The 12684-nt window shown below is 41.5% G+C and overlaps 1 protein-coding gene across 1 annotated transcript; it reads right to left on the bottom strand.

Annotated features, from left to right (window-relative positions):
• Window positions 1-1962: 1962 nt before the first annotated feature.
• Window positions 1963-12087, bottom strand: LOC311004794 (leucine-rich repeat-containing protein 58-like). The gene is made up of 4 exons (XM_083996963.1): window positions 11362-12087; window positions 5962-6090; window positions 5582-5859; window positions 1963-3852 (listed from the first exon to the last, which is right to left on the bottom strand). Exons 1-4 carry the CDS (start codon window positions 11823-11825, stop codon window positions 3659-3661), a joined length of 1065 nt encoding a protein of 354 aa, XP_083853089.1. The 5' UTR covers window positions 11826-12087; the 3' UTR covers window positions 1963-3658.
• Window positions 12088-12684: the final 597 nt, after the last annotated feature.

Below are 12684 nucleotides of genomic sequence, written 5' to 3'. Positions count from 1 at the left end.
TGTGGCTGTCGTACGCAACGGCTCAACCGAGTGTAAATGTGGAACTTGTCATGTGTGAGGTCTGGCATGCATGTTACTGCACACTGGCCATACTGTGTGAGGTGATTTGGGCTGGTATGTCTCTGACTGAGGGTGATAAGAGGCTTAGAGTATCAAAAAACCCTTATGTCAAAGCACTTTGCTCTTTGATCCACTGATCGGCTGGGACACTGTATGTATTGTTAACAGTTACTGTGAAGGCTCAGAGGCTGGCACCCGCATGAAATTCAGCAAACCAACCACCACATTTTGCATGGATTCAAAATTCAGATATGACAAAAAATGAAAACTATGAGCAACACAGAGGTGCATTTATCTTACCTACAGTCGCAGATACCGGTAATTAAATCAGACACACCATCTTCCTTCCTTGAGATCAATCCATGTTCAAATCCTGATCTCAAAGGCCCTAAAGACTCAGACTGAAAACCTCAACTGAATGATTTGACTCCTGAGCGCTGACGACAGCTTCGGTCCTCATCTGCCAGTCCCAACTCATTTCTTCCAGTTCATCACTGTTGCATCAGAGTTGCATCTCAGGTTGCATTTGTGACAGCATCCTCTTGTCTAATAAAGCACTTGGTGTGCGCATGCATGCTCAGCCTTAGGTGTAACATAATCTACACAATCTTCATAATACACACACACACACACACACCATGTGCTGCAGTGTTTCCTAGGTGCCTGCTGTTGCTAGAAGGGCAGAGTGTGTGCATGTTTGAGGGAGAGCGAAGAAAGAGAGGAGACACTGCAAAAACACAGGAACCCAGCTGTGACTTGGTCAAAGACCATTCAAAACAAACAGAATATGTGAAACTCAAAGCATCGTTCTTGCCAGCCGGGCTGAAAGAAACTGAATGAGGCTGAATGAGATAGGAACAGAGAGTGTGAAAAGAGACGAGAGAAGAGAAACTAAATAGTGGCTCTTGGCAGGTGACGTTAGAGGATTAGCAGATTGTCTGAGGCAGAATGCACTCACCCTGGCATCTCTCTCCGCTCTGGGTTGCAGAAAAGGTCTCTCGGCATTCAGTCTCCCAAATGAAGTCACCTTCATATGCAAATGAAACCTGGACACATTCAAACTACAAAATGGTTGAATTGCTTCGGGTAAACACACACACAAAAACACACACTTGAAACTCTCCAGTAGTTATTGTGCAGTCTTCTGTGCACAGAAAAAAATTTGAATTACAGCCTCACGGTTGGCCACCTCTGTTGACCAGTCAAGTTGCGCCTTGCAGCCATGTCTCATTTCCCATACAGAGAAGATGTGGAGGAAGTTAATCAATCCGTGATATAAATGAACAGAAATGACTTGTTTTTGATTAGACCGTATGAATGTGTCAGTTTGAGAGAAACAAAACAGTCAAATTCCTTGTATGTGTTCACATACTTGGTCTTGATCCTGACAAAACACAAAGTCGTTGCCATTAAAGTATAGACAATTGTTTAAATGTATATGTTGCTGCAAAGAAGCTACACATTTTAAAACATGGTGGCCTCTTGCACATCTAGATGGCAGCAGCATGTTGGATCTAGAGGAGTGCTTCCCAACCTGTAAGCTGGGGCCCACTGGTGTACAGAAAAGGTATTGCAAGTGACCTGACAATCATTTAAAAAACTGTACAATTTTAGGGATACGTTTTTTTCTTCTCTTTTCTGTCATGATTAATGTGTTTATGCTTTAGTAATGGCTAAAATGTGTTTTGTGAGGTCAGTGACTTTGGCCTTTGACCAGCAAATCCAAAAAACTTGAAAAACAAACACATGAATGCATATCATATGCATATATTAATATTAATATGATATATGCACAATATATTGGCTGTGTGTACATAAATAAACTGCTTAAATGATAAAAGAGAAAAATGATTATGTAGCTTCAATCAAATTACATAATACCAACATTTTAGAGATATTACAATCAGTCTTTATTAATGTTATATACTGTACAGTCTACATACATTATCTGAATGGGGTAAAAGTACATACATAATTAATATATATCAATATATTTTCAGTTTGAAGTGCCATCTATTCTGCAGGTCATTTAAATATGTGTTTAACATTTGAAAAGGGATTTGTATAAAAGCAGTTCATTTGTTATAAAAGGTTATTTCTTCTCTTTATTGTGGTTAAGATGATGAGTAGAAAACCCATTTACAAAGGACTTCATAATCCAGAATGTTAATCTTGTCACATTTCAGGGTGCATATATCACATTTCTTCATACTCTTGTTTCACTGTGTCAGAAGCCATCATTAGTAAGGCACTTAAACGCTCGCATGTAGAAGCTACTGTAACATAGGGGAGCATTCTTCTGTTTTCTAAACACTAAAGCTCTAATGTGAGGAAGTTATTTTTCCTCCTCACTAATGGTCACAAACCATCTGGGAGGCTGTGAAACCTCCCAGCCTTCCACACAAGCTGAAAGACGAAGCAGTGATGTAACCGGGAACAGAAACGCCGTCTTCTCCGTTTAATTCCTGTCAAAAATAACTCTGACTATAGGCTCCTGTCTCACACACACACATATCTATATGTTTATGCCCAGTGAAAACCGACAGTTGTGAACATAAACATGAAGGCTGCCACTGTGTGTGTTGCTGAATACCCATTGTTTCTGAGCTAACACCGTGAATGGTTTTCCCTGGTCCACCCCACATCCACTTCCTGTGAGGGAGCCTGGACAAGCATTCTTCCACAAACACATAGAAACCCTCATTCTGGGTTAATTTGTGAAAAACTATGCCATCATGGCAAAAGTTTAAGGCTTTTCAAGGCCATCATGGTAAAAAAACAAAACAACTTCAGCACCATGGTTGAAAATGGATAAACCTTGATCTTTAAATATTGTGTGGGTCAGAACTAACCACACCACACAGAGTAAATAAGGTCACCTTACACATTGTACTCACTCAGTTGAGAGCACTATAGTGTACAACTAGCACTGTTTCTGTTGACATGCTTCAGAAAAGCCACGCTCTTTTTTTTTTCTTGCTTTGCATAGCGACTTTGATGCTCACTTGGTTCAAAGAAGTAGAAATGAAAAGATTGTTGTGCGTTTCCAGTAGTTGGACTAAAAAACAAAACAAAACAAAACACACTTTGTCCATATCCAAACTTTCTGAAAATACAGAATAATGTGCTGCAGGTCCAAAAAAGAGCACCAGGTTTGGTACTTAAGATAAAAAATGCTTTTCTGGAACGGAAAAAGATTCCTGCTGCTCCTTTAGTGTTCACAGTCCAAACTAGAGTTTTACTGCCCTCCTTTGCTCCACCATGAGACCGGCACTTTGATGGAGTCATGAGGGAAACACTTCCTTCACACATTATACTGAGCAACATATGATGTGAGAGGGAAGTGATTTCTTTGTGAAATAAAAATCAATACAACGGATTTAACATGTTTTCAGGGCCACAGTAGTTAGGACCACTCTCTCACATGTTGTGTGTTTAAGCGGCTTCATGAAATAGTCTCATGTATGTGTGTGAGTAGTGCGTTCATGTGATGAAAAGTCTGACAGCCAGGTTCATGTCTGTATAAATGCTAAACACAGTGATGGACTGAAGAGGCTGGGCTTGGGAAGAGGGTCAGAGCTTCTCCTTTTGAGTCATACTATCCCAGAAGCACCCTCTGCAGGCGGTCAGCGGGCACGCTGATCTCGTCTTCCGACTCGGCGTCGCTCTGGGGGTTGGAGCTGCAGGGGGAGGTGCACTCGGGAGAGCACAGGTAGTGCATGAGGGGCAGCCGGTACTTCCCACAGAAGTCCACAAACTTAATCTGGCGCACGCATGAGTCAAAGTAGACGCCTGGAGAGAAGTCGAGAGTGAAAAATCAAGCCAGGTTCAAGTGGTAGGGTGGTGTTTTGTGCATATACATCAACATTATTTAACATTGTTTATACATCGAAATGTTGTCATGAACTCAGATGTCAGTCAGACTATAGAAACAAGCAGGAAACAGGAAGGGGCAAGACAAGAACAGGATAAACCATCACAGTGGTTCCCAGTCCCAGGGACCAGGGGCCTCATGTATCAATGTTGCGTACGCACAAAAAAGTGGCGTACGTCATTTTCCACGCCAACGTTCAGATGTATCAAAAGTGAAATGACCGTGGAAAAGTGCGGTGGCCCACGCCAACTCCATAGCTGGCGTACGCACGTTTCTACTGCTGTTGTTCCTTTGGCGACACTTAGAGGTGAAGCTGGGAAACTGTTAATAATGTGAAAACAATTAGTCCTCAGAGTAATGTGCACATCAGAGACACATTTATGAACAACTAACCCATCCACATGTTGCAATTAGATAGGTGGATAGAAAAGCATGCGCAAAGTGGTGCAGAAAATAGCATCAGCTTTAGTCTTAAGATATTGCAGATGCTGCAGTGCGAAGTGCACACGAGTCCCGGAGGTTTTTTTTTTTTTTTTGCACATGATGACTCCGAGGGCAATTCTCTTGGAACTGAGCGCAGTGCGCTGCAACCGGCCTGAGAGCGCGACACGTCGGGGAGCCATCGCCTCCATTCAGGTGCTGACCACACTGTGAACAGGAAGCATTTTATACTATAAATGTACAGATCATATGTGATGCGTAAATGCATCACATATTAACAAACATTGTGGCGAGGTGGCTGGTTCAGCGCACGATTCATTCATTCAGCATAGCTGGGTACAGATTACAGCCTGGGACTGTATGTGCGCAAAGTAAATGTATTTGTTTAATTGTCCTATGTAACCCCCCGCCCCGATGCACATTGAGCATGTCTGCCGAAATATCACGCTGTCAGTGACTTTCTTTTTGCTGGTTAAACTACACAGACTGTGTGAAGTAGCCTACTTAATGTCAATAAACACATGCGTAAAGTTGGGCATGTGTCTTTATCAGCCTCCCTGGCGCACTTCTGCATTTATTTACTACGCGATCTGTGTATAAAAGAAGGCAAATAAAATTGTAAATCCATTTCACATAATTTAATTAGAGTACATTGTCTGCTTTCATTTGGGATGACAGCGGTCCTCCGCCTCACATTCACCTTTATATAACACACACACTCTCCCACCCCCTTTGTGATGGTGCCGGAGGACGGCAAAAAAAAAAAAAAAAAAAGATGTTTACACGGCTCAACTTTATCGAGGAGCACCTTCCACTCAAATTTGGTTAAATTGCTGTTCCTCACAGTTTTTCATGGTGTTTTCTGACCGTAAAGAGAAGGGAATCTTTGGTGCAGGCCTTATTTACATTGATTTGCATATTTAAATGGGGGCGTGGACAGGGAGGAGATTACCACTTCGGCATGTGCGCTCAAATCCACGTTGATTGGGATGTACAAAGGAAAAGTGCTTGGATCCATGAGTACGCACACTTTGATACATCAGATTTTCTTTGTGCGTACGACAGTTTCTGGATTTTGGCGTACGCCATGTTTCAGTATGAAATCCACGCAAGTATTGATACATGAGGCCCCAGGACTCCCACAAGAAGTCAAAAGATAAAACTCGTACATTAAAACCACTCAACGTGATTTACACATGGTCTTACCGGCACACTTGGGGTTGGGGCACTTGCTGGCCAGCTCCAAGTAATGCAGCAGATTCGAGGGCAGGTCACAAGGGGAGTAGGGGATATTTCGGCTCTTGACTGTACGTCCTGCCAGCTCTAGCAGTGAGGGGGGGTCGTAGATCATCTCCTTGACAAAGCGCACCACCAGTGGGTTGCCACGGAGACTGAGCTCCTGCAGGTGCACCAGGCTGAGGATCTCCCTCGGCAGGTAAGTGAGCAGGTTGTTGTGGAGACTTAAAGATCGCAGCGAGTAGAGCCTGGCGGAGGAGACAGAGATGAACTTTTATAATCCAGCTTTTACACAACCTGACTGTTGACCTAGTGACTGGAGACAGTCAGTCGGTGGCTGTGGTGGTTACCTGGTGAGCTGTGGGGGGACACTTTGGATGCGGTTGTCGCAGAGGACCAGGTAGCTGAGGTAGGGCAGGTTAGCCACTTCAGGAGGGATGGCCGTGATGAGGTTTCCACCCAGATACAACAGTTCCAGACTGACAAAGAAGAGAGAGAAAGGGTTTATTCTAAATCAACACAAACGTGCAATTTAAGAGTGATTTTCATACACTTTTGCTGTATGTTTTGGTATTTTAACTTTTCTGTTGGCTCAATAGTTTTCACACACATTTGCAGAATGTGTTGGTTTATGGTAGCGCTGACTCAGGAAGGTGGGAGCTGTGTCAACATTAACTTTTTGGCAGAACTTCACCTACCTACTTCTGGTTTGGCAAAGAAGCTAAAACAGAAGCTGAAACCCTGATAGCTTATTGTAATGTACACAAGGAGCTGCAAGACAGACTGGCAAACATTTATTTTTGGCTTACTGTTGACAATTTGGCAAGTCCTTCATAATCTCCCATCAAGTTGCAGCTGTTATTCAAGCGTGTGTGGAGATAAAACATCAACATCTGCAGTTTGTAACTGGGCTATGTCTGCTGTACTGCCAATATTTTGGTGGATGTGTTTCTATGTCAAAGGGTTGAGAAGAAAAATGAAGAGATAAAAAGGGAATTTGTTCTGGACAAAAAAAAAAGCCTAGTGACTCCAAGTTAAAACTTAATTCAAACCACAAGGGGGAGCTAAAGATGCATGGCTTCAGAGTTCATGAGGTTCTGGTTGTGCTTGTGTTTCTGTGTCCACACACACACACACACACACACAAAACATCCAAAAAGACAAAAGGCAGGGGTGAACTATAAGATGTCCAGAATTATCTCACATTTTTCAGCTCTTACTGTGACTATGGGGTTGGTATTGTTTATTGTTTTCACCTTGTGTGTGTGTGCGTGTGTGTGACAGAGAGAGAAATCATGGGAAACTGTGGTCCTGGAGAAACCATCTGTAGCAGGAACTAGGGCTGTTGATTAAGAGAATTCTGATTCAAACATGATCACATTTTGAGAAATATCTAAATTATAAGAGATACATTTTTTCATGAATGTAAAATGTATTACAGTGTACCACAAATGAGACATTGTGATGCTATGGAAATGACTCAGCGGCAGCCTGCAAATCAATTTCTCAATCTTTTTGTTTGGTACAAGACCAAACAAAAAACAAGCTGCCATAATTTTTATATTTATTTCAGGGGAAAATGAAACGCTGAAATCACCCTATCCAACTGAACTGCTATAATCATAAAAAAAATCCATTATGATTCTTTTCTATATCATAATAACTAGCAGCAGCAATAACTACTACTCCTGGGTCATCTCAATGTTAACAAGCATCATGGCTAGAATAACAACACAAGATTCACACGTATTCTTATGGTACGGGTGTTTCAAGCTAAAATATAAATTTTCTTCAATTATTCAAAATCCCGATCCCTCACTATTCATTGTACAACCACTCACAAGACATAGTACAAGGACAACACATCAAATGCATTTTCAGATCTACTAGATGAGCTTTTCCCACAGACAGACTACTTAGATGGGCCATCATCTACCCTGGAGTAACGACTGCTCAAGTATATTTCCCAACTCATTTTGACATTTTGTATGTTTTTTTAATGAGTCAGAACGACAGCATCTGTAATCGATGAACTATTCCCTACTCGCTCCAATTTAGCACTTTGTTCAGCTAATGGACAAAGACAAATGGAGAGAGAGGAAGAGGGTGATGCTTAGTGTTACATTAGAAGACAAGGACATGCTGGATATTGAACGAACAGATCAGTGGTCAGGAAGGCTGCTGGCACAGGCCACGAGACAACTGAGGGAGCAGGGCAGCAGGTCCTGTTGTGCTTAGAGCAATATGTCACTGCATCTTTGTCACTATGTCGTTTTAGATCACACTATAGATTATTTATGTGAAGATGTGCTTTGAATTTTACAGCAAAACTGTTATGTTCATGTTCCTCCGATTAAGACAAAATGAAGCTGGGAGGTTAATGGAGGCATGGAGTACACAGGAGGGTAATAGGGAGAGAACCAGAGAGACAGGGAGAGAGCCATGGATGGCTGGTCAGCGAAAGTAAGCCGTCAGGCCATCTGCCTGCTGGAACTGATGACACAGCGACTGCGAGACAGGAAGCCATTATGCTGTCCTTGGTGGCTGAGCACTGAGCAAGCCCCTCTGTGGTGGGAATGGAGACATTCAGGGTTCACCAACTGCCCTCACTGCTACTGTGACACAAATCAGCCACTAGAGATTAAGACCAGTTGCTGATGCGTTATACCAAGGACAATACACCAATCTAATCATTTTCATAATACTACCAGTATCGTAGCCATTTATAAACGCCAGGTTGGCTGTGCGGTATCTCTTGGAGATAAACTCTTGAAAATGAAAAACTTAGCCATGTATCAAAATGACATGGGTGTATCACAGCAGCACATGATAATAGCATTAGTATCCCTGTTCTATTTAAATGGCCCATTAAGCCATGACGGCATGACAATGATTCAGCATAATGAACGACAGAACTCTGAAAGTGAAGCAGCTACATGTAATTCACCTGTTATTAATTCAATCATTATAACTGTGAGATGTAAACTGCCATACTGAAACAGAAGAAAAGATGATGAATGAGTGTAATCCATCCAATGACAATACACTTAGTTACACTAAGTCAATACACATTACAGCATGGCACAAGGAAAACAAGAGGAAGAGAGAGCTCAACAGCATCAAGTTTTATCTCTATAACCTGTTTTTTTTTTTAAGATGACTAAGCTTAGTCTTTAGATAAACATCCCCCTGTAGTGGCAAAATTAGACTCCAGACCTCAGTCTATTTGAGCATTTGTGGCAAAACTTGTAAAATGCTGTTGACTCAGTCAACACACAGCTTGATATGTCCTAAACTGTTCTGGGAAGAGGAATGGGGGAGGAACTGTTGGGTCAAAGTGTGATAGGCTGGTATAGACATATTCTGCCTACACAATGCCAACGCCGAGAACTTGTTTGATAAATAGGTGAAAACTAAAGCTGCGAGTTGTGCTCTAACCTGTTACAATGGCTGCTGAAATGAAAATCAAAATATTCTGTAGGGTACCAGACGAGGCAGCAAGCGTGTGTTCCTGGCCAAATTAATGATATGAGAGTGGATGAATACTCTTCCAAATTGATTAACTTACTGCTTGTGTTATAATATTGTTTCCCATTAGCTGACCAGCTCCAAGTAGCAATAATGTAGGTTTTCCAGCAAATCAATTCTAAGCTTACTCACATTAATACCTGATGAGCCACACTTGTGTGTTCGAGTGTGTAATCAAATGAGGAGGGCTGGGTGTGTGACCGTTGGCATGTCAAGTGTCAGTGTGACCTGCTACTGTTTAACTCAGTATATGGCTGATCTCCTTTTTCTGCCAATATCTTCAATCATTGATCATCTGAAAGCTTTAATCTGGCTGCTGCTGTTAAATGCACAAGACATTAATGTCTTTGTTTTCTAGCCTGTTTAGTCATGCTAATGTAGGCCATTCTGCATTCCTGCCGTGAAATACGTGAGTTTGTTTATTGCCAAAACCACTCCCGGAAGGTTACTGGAACAGTTTAAGTGTATTATTGTCCCGCTCACGCTATGAATCATTATGTTTACCAGATAAACTGACAGGGAATGAGCATTACGAGAAGTCACACCACCAACCTGTCCACAATTTCCCAATAGCCTACATGTGGCCACGTGTGGATTTTGTAAATAGTTAAATAAAATATTATTGCCAGGTAGGTTAGGTCCTCTGACTCACAGAAGTGGGTGAAGAGTCAAAGCAGATCAGGATGCAAACAGTGAATACAACAGATAAAAGCTAACACCCTCAAATCAAGGCCAGGACAAACATTTTAAATGTCAAGATGACCTTACTGTTGGTGTGTTGTTATACGTTTCTTGTAGATAACACTGAATGAGTGCACGCTCAGAACCGGTACTCCCATTGGCTCAAACTGCACCAAAGTTCATTTATGTAGCTCTACTACTAAATATGTGTTTATTTGATTCTACAACATTAACAGTTTTGGAGAGGCTGGATGCCAGGCTGCTTTGCTCACTTGGTTTCTTTGGAAGACTTCCAAGATCCTACATTCAATAAAAACATGTTGTTAAAGATAAAACTTTTGACTGCTTCCGTCAGAAAAAACAACAACATTGTACTCAAAGAGTCATTAACAGGTGATCAAATGAAACCTTTACCCTGATTTAAATCGGTTTTAAAAGTGATGGAAAACATTTGGGATAATGTTGTACACAACTCAACAACATTTAAAACATAAGTCCAGTCACATTAGACATATCAGTATAGAAAGGTCACACATTATACCCATTAACAATACCCACAGATTTGTGAAGCAGGCTAACAGTCCAAAACCAAAGATATTCAGTTCAGTAGGTCAGAGACAATTTTCAGAATTTAATCTATTACTGATGACTTATTAGCAAAATATCAACAACAACAACAACAAAAAAGTGACACTGTGATATTTGTCAAAAGCAGCATATTGAACTGAATATTTGACAGTGTTCCTTGAGAAATGACCAAGCAGCAAAGTTGAGTGTTTTCTCTTATGTCTAGCCTAATTGTTAAGCTCTTAACTCTTTTCAACTTACTATAGGCTTTATGCACAGCTCCACTACTTCCTGAACTTATACAAGCTCCTTCATTTCCTGTCTAACATTATTGGACAAACTGACTAATCCAGGTGTGTCTGACCATTGTGACTACTGAGGTCAGAGTCAGACACACCTGGATTAATCAGTTTGTCCAGTAGACAGGAAATAAAGGAGCTTGTTTAGGTTCAGGAAGTAGTGGAGCTGTGCATAAAGCCTATTACAAAAAAACAAAAAAAAATTAAAAATATTCACAATCGGGTAAATTGGACTAGGAATAATTAATTAATTAATTAATTAATTTAATTAAATTACCAATGAGAAATTGTTTATCAAAATGGTTGATGATTGTGTTGATAACCGCGTGAAAAATAACTCGAGCAGATCAAATGATTATCAGTCTCGCTCTGTGATCAAAGAAGGTTAGAGTATCTTTGCTGTGATAAAGGCAAACGTAACAATGGGTAACCATGGCAACGACACTCGAGTTCCTTGACGACGTTCCAGCGACTGACAAGAAGAACCACAGATGAGACACACAAGGTTTGCCTTTAAATTAAACTAAATTTAAATAAACATAGAGGCATTAACTAGCTGCCTCATCTCCATATAGACACTCACTGTGGTTGTGGGACGTCAAAGATTGTGTCATGACTTATTCTGACGTCTATTGATGTGAGCAGCTAATCAATACAGGTCGGCGTGTTACATACCTGGTTAGATTTTCTATTTCTGCTGGTATGCTTTTCAGTCTGTTTCCACCGATTGAGAGTGACTGGAGACGCAGCAGTTTCGTGCACTGAAGTGGGATCTCCTCAAACCGATTCCCACTGAAGTTTAGCACTTCCAGCTGCAAAGAGCCGAACTCTTTAGGCAGCGACAACTCATTCAGGCGGTTGTTCTTGGCTACCAGTGTTTTCAGCCTGGTGAGCCTGGTAATGCCCTCGCAGATGGCCGTCAGTGCGTTGTTGCTGATGTCCAAAAACTCGAGGTTGCAGAAAACACCGACCGTCGAGGGCAGCGAGGCTAGCCGGTTGTAATTCAAGTAGAGCTGCCTGGTGTCCCTCTTCCTCTCGCCGCTGATACTGTCAATGTTAAAAGTGTTCAAACTCAAGCGTGAGAAGTCGAGCACGCCGTCGCCTACCGCCGCCGCCGCCGCTTCTTCGTGGTTCTCCATTTTTAGCGATTTTAAGCGTTAATTTAAAACTGTGAACAAAGTCCTTACAGAAGTTTGTTGTAGTGTGGGCTGCACGTCCTCGTAAACCGCGAGTTAGCTCCAAGACTTGTCTGTCTTCGATGTGGCGAACGGAAATTTTTCCTTGCACCGGTCCAAAACATTTAACAGCATGTCTACTGAGGAAAAAAAAAAAACTAGGTCACTAATTTAGTACTACGACTAGCTTCGGTTGCTACACGTAACTACAGTGCAGTTCAACCCTTCCAAGTAGCCCTTCTTAGAGGGAAATATTGGCCTCCATCTTTAGTGATTGGCCAGTTGCGGCAACAAGCCCCGCCCACCGAGTTCATTGATTGGCTACCTCCCGAGTCTGTCATACTAGAGGCTTTCTAATTATTAGATTTGTAGCAAGTTTATTGTCGAATTTATTCACAATTTATAGCTACACATTACCACGTTGTTGGGTGTAGTTTCTTTGATTAAGTTTTAATCTATTACAACGACGCGATAATCATGACCGGTGATTCATAATGCCAGCTGCTCACTTCCATATGCCATTATGCAACCCCCCTCTTCTGTTACATTATGCAATACTCTGCTGACTTGGATGTGCACAGAATGAGAAAGAGGTACAGGATAATTGCGTTCCTTCTACTCTATTCAGACCTATTCATGATACTGGACAACTTTGTTCTGTTCCTGTTACTAAATTATAACCTCCTGTTATGTTTCCAGGAACTTAATGTGGAGATTGAAATATTAGAATCAAGATATGACATATGCCCAGAACATAATATATGACTGTTAATATATGACATGGACAATGTAGTCTCGGCTAAATTAAACATTAGTGTTGCTT

The sequence above is a fragment of the Trachurus trachurus genome, assembly GCF_905171665.1.
Source record: "Trachurus trachurus genome assembly, chromosome: 21".
In the NCBI taxonomy this organism is placed as follows: Eukaryota; Metazoa; Chordata; class Actinopteri; order Carangiformes; family Carangidae; genus Trachurus; species Trachurus trachurus.
The sequence above is the reverse complement of the archived record's forward strand: the minus strand, read 5'-3'. Positions and strand labels throughout refer to the sequence as shown.